Genomic DNA, 3186 nt, shown 5'->3' with positions numbered 1-3186 from the left:
TCCCTGAGGGACACCACTCGTTACTGGTCTCCACGTGGACATTGAACCGTTTACCACAACTCTTTGTGTGCGGCCATCCAGCCAGTTCTTTATCCACTGAGTGGTCCATCCATCAAATTGGTGTCTCTCCAATTTAGAGACAAGGATGTTGTGCGGGACAGTGTGAAACGCTTTGCACAAGGTCCAGGTAGATGACATCAACTGCTCTGCCGCTCTCCATCAGTCCTGTAGTCCCATCATAGAAGGCCACCAAACTGGTCAGGCAGGATTTCCCCTTAGTGAAACCAGGCTGGCTGTCACCAACCACCTCGCTGTTTTACATGTGCCTCAGCATTCTTTCCAGGAGAATCTGCTCCAAGATTTTGCCAGGCACAGAGGTGAGACTGACTGGTCTGTAGTTTCCTGGGTCTTCCACCTTCCCTTCTTGAAAGCGGGGGTTACATTTCCCTTCTTCCAGTCATCTGGAACTTCACCTGACTGCCATGACCTCTCAAATATTATGGACAGTGGTCGAGCAACTTCATTCACCAGCTAAACATTCTCTACGTAACATGCCCAGTTCTGTTGAGTTTCTCCTCTTACAATAAAAACTTATTAGAAAAGGAGTAAAACACACTGAAAGGTTTTGCTGTCACAAGGAGACAAAAGCAACTATTTCTGTAGTCACTTTAGAAGACTAAACATGATTCACCTGTTTAATACCACAAACTCTAATACACATATTCTTAGTAGACCATCTATGAGTACCTACTTGCATGAAAAGGACTTGAAGGATCCGAGTCAAACACACTGCAGGCATCTGTAGTACTTGAAGTAGCAGAAGCAGGGGGAGGAGTCAAAGGTGTTCGGGGGGAGTTTGGTGCAGATGCTGTTGCTTCAGTCTCGCTCTCTGGGATGCGGCTGTAACTGATTTTCCGTGGCTCCTGTTGCAGGGGTGTAGGATGTCTCATGGTACCAGGCCTTGGATTAGAGGGGCGAACACCTGGGGACTTGAGAGGATAGTTGTATTTTTTGGGCTGAAATGACAAAAAAAGATAGCATTAAACAAAATCAAAAGGCCACAAGATCACCTAAATGTAGCTTCGTATTTATGAAGAGATCTAAAATGACTTCTGCTATTTGTGAAAGACACACAAGTAGTTTTTCAAATAAGTAAGTAAATAGATTGAATACTAACAAATCTTGGTGGAGGCTTGACATTTCGTGGCTCTATCTCCAGTGACTTGTTGAACAGATAATCTGTAAATTCTGTCTCTATGCTGTTTCCCATTGGATTCAGGTTTTCAAAAAATCTCTGAAATACAAGAAAGCAGAAAACTTGTCAGCCAAGCTACTTCTTAGCTTATTATTGTTTGTTTCTACTGCAGAAATGATCTAAACTATTCTAGAGAAGAGAGAAAACGCTGGAGTCAGAGGTAATGATAGATCCTTAAGTTATTAAATCTGTTTGTTGCCAGTGCTATCAGTAAAACCTGGAAATGTAAAGGCAGTGTAGCAGAAGAAGAAAAAGACAACTGGGCTCACTGGACAAATAAACCTAGTTGAGCGAAGGACAGTGAGAATGTGGTAGTTTCTGTTCCTGTTTAACAACTATCAGTAGTAAGACTTATCTTCATCCCAATAGCTAAGGGAAAAAAAAATAAAACTCCAGCAAAACTAACCAAACTGTCAGCACTGAGCTTTCTGCCCTTCCTTACAGTGAGACCCGAGAGATTTTATGAGAGGCCTTCTGCTCGTCTCTGGTTCAGTCTGATCGAATCTATGTGAAATCAGTCTGTCCTTACAGTGTATCAGCTGTCAGAATCACCAGGGAAGTAGCTCAGTGCAAGGACTCAAGGAAATAATGCCACTTACCCTGATGTCAAATTCCACTCTTAAGCAATACGGCTGGTTCTGGTACTGCTGTATCTCTCCTGTTATTTCAGCTACCTTTCTTCTCTTGCTGAAGTTTATAAGTTCCTTCCCATGTCGCTTGAGAAATTCAGGGTTGCCTTCTTCTGTTTTCAAAATGTTAGTTAAGTAAATCCCTGAAAAGCACAAGGAAGAGTTTCTCAACGTACAGTACAAAACAAGGAGGAAGGCAAATGACTGGAATACGAAGAAATCTTAGAGTTTAATTTCTGCACACTATTTAGAAAAATGTTAGGGTCAATAAAAGAATCACACCTAATTTTCAAATAAGGGCAACAATTTAAATATTTTAACATGCCTTTTCTAGAAAGCTGCCTATTTTGCATCAAAATCTCAAAGTCTACGCAACTGTCTATTGTTTAGGAAGCTGACACAACTGAACACATTTTGCAAGACGAGAGTATACTGAACTCAGGCTTTTTCTCTCAACTGTTCTGCCTCAGCTCAGCTCTACTCCATTAGAGACCCCAGCTAAGCTCCAAAAGGTTATTTTCAGGTGTTATTCTTCTTTTCCAGTCTCCACTACTGGCTTCATAATTGCATAAAATCATTTGAAGATCAGAAAGAAAAGAGTACTCTCAAGTCCACAGATAGAATCATAGAATGGTTTGAGTTGGAAAGGACCTTAAAGCTCATCTAGTTCCAACTCCCCTGCCATGGGCAGGGACACCTTCCACTAGACCAGGCTGCTCAAAACCTCCTCCAACCTGGCCTTGAACACTGCCAGGGATGGAGCATTAACAGCTTCCTTAGGCAGCCTGTTCCAGGGCCTCACCACTCTCACAGTAGAGAATTTCTTCCTTATATTCAACTTGATTCTTCCCTGTTTAAGTTTAAAGCCATTACCCCTTGTCTTATCACTACAGTCCCTGATGAAGAGTCCCTCTCTGGCATCCCTGTAGGCCCCCTTCAGATTCTGAAAGGCTGCTATGAGGTGTCCATGGAGCTTTTCTTCTCCAGGCTGAATAGCCCCAATTTTCTTAGCATGTCTTAGCCTAGATAACGTATCGGGAACTGTCATTATGACTTTTCTAAGCATAACTTGACAGAAATAACAGAAGCAATTCACGTGTGATCCTATCCTCTACTCATCTCTGAAGCAAGACAGGTTTCTTAGTTCACCTTATCTTTCTTTGCAGAGCTCTGGAGTATATCTATCCCCAATCTGTAAAAGGCCAAAAAAGCCATCAATACCATTTTCTTTCAATTTTGGCCTGAAGGCTATGCTGGACAGAGTTGGAACTGATCTGCAGCAAACATCCAAGTAGGCTGTTG

The 3186-nt window shown here is 42.3% G+C and overlaps 1 protein-coding gene across 1 annotated transcript in view; it reads right to left on the bottom strand.

Moving 5' to 3' along the window:
* Nucleotides 1-3186, bottom strand: part of LOC104412300 (son of sevenless homolog 1-like) — a gene marked incomplete at its 5' end in the record, with an annotated part of 9881 nt that overhangs the window by 4174 nt on the left and 2521 nt on the right. Inside the window, 3 exons of the mRNA XM_010022969.1 lie at nt 752-1016; nt 1178-1294; nt 1855-2027. Coding sequence (XP_010021271.1) covers nt 752-1016; nt 1178-1294; nt 1855-2027 — 555 coding nt within the window. The remainder of the gene's footprint in view (nt 1-751; nt 1017-1177; nt 1295-1854; nt 2028-3186) is intronic.

This window comes from Nestor notabilis, unplaced genomic scaffold (assembly GCF_000696875.1).
Source record: "Nestor notabilis isolate BGI_N333 unplaced genomic scaffold, ASM69687v1 scaffold30669, whole genome shotgun sequence".
NCBI classification, from domain to species: domain Eukaryota; kingdom Metazoa; phylum Chordata; class Aves; order Psittaciformes; family Psittacidae; genus Nestor; species Nestor notabilis.
The sequence above is the reverse complement of the archived record's forward strand: the minus strand, read 5'-3'. Positions and strand labels throughout refer to the sequence as shown.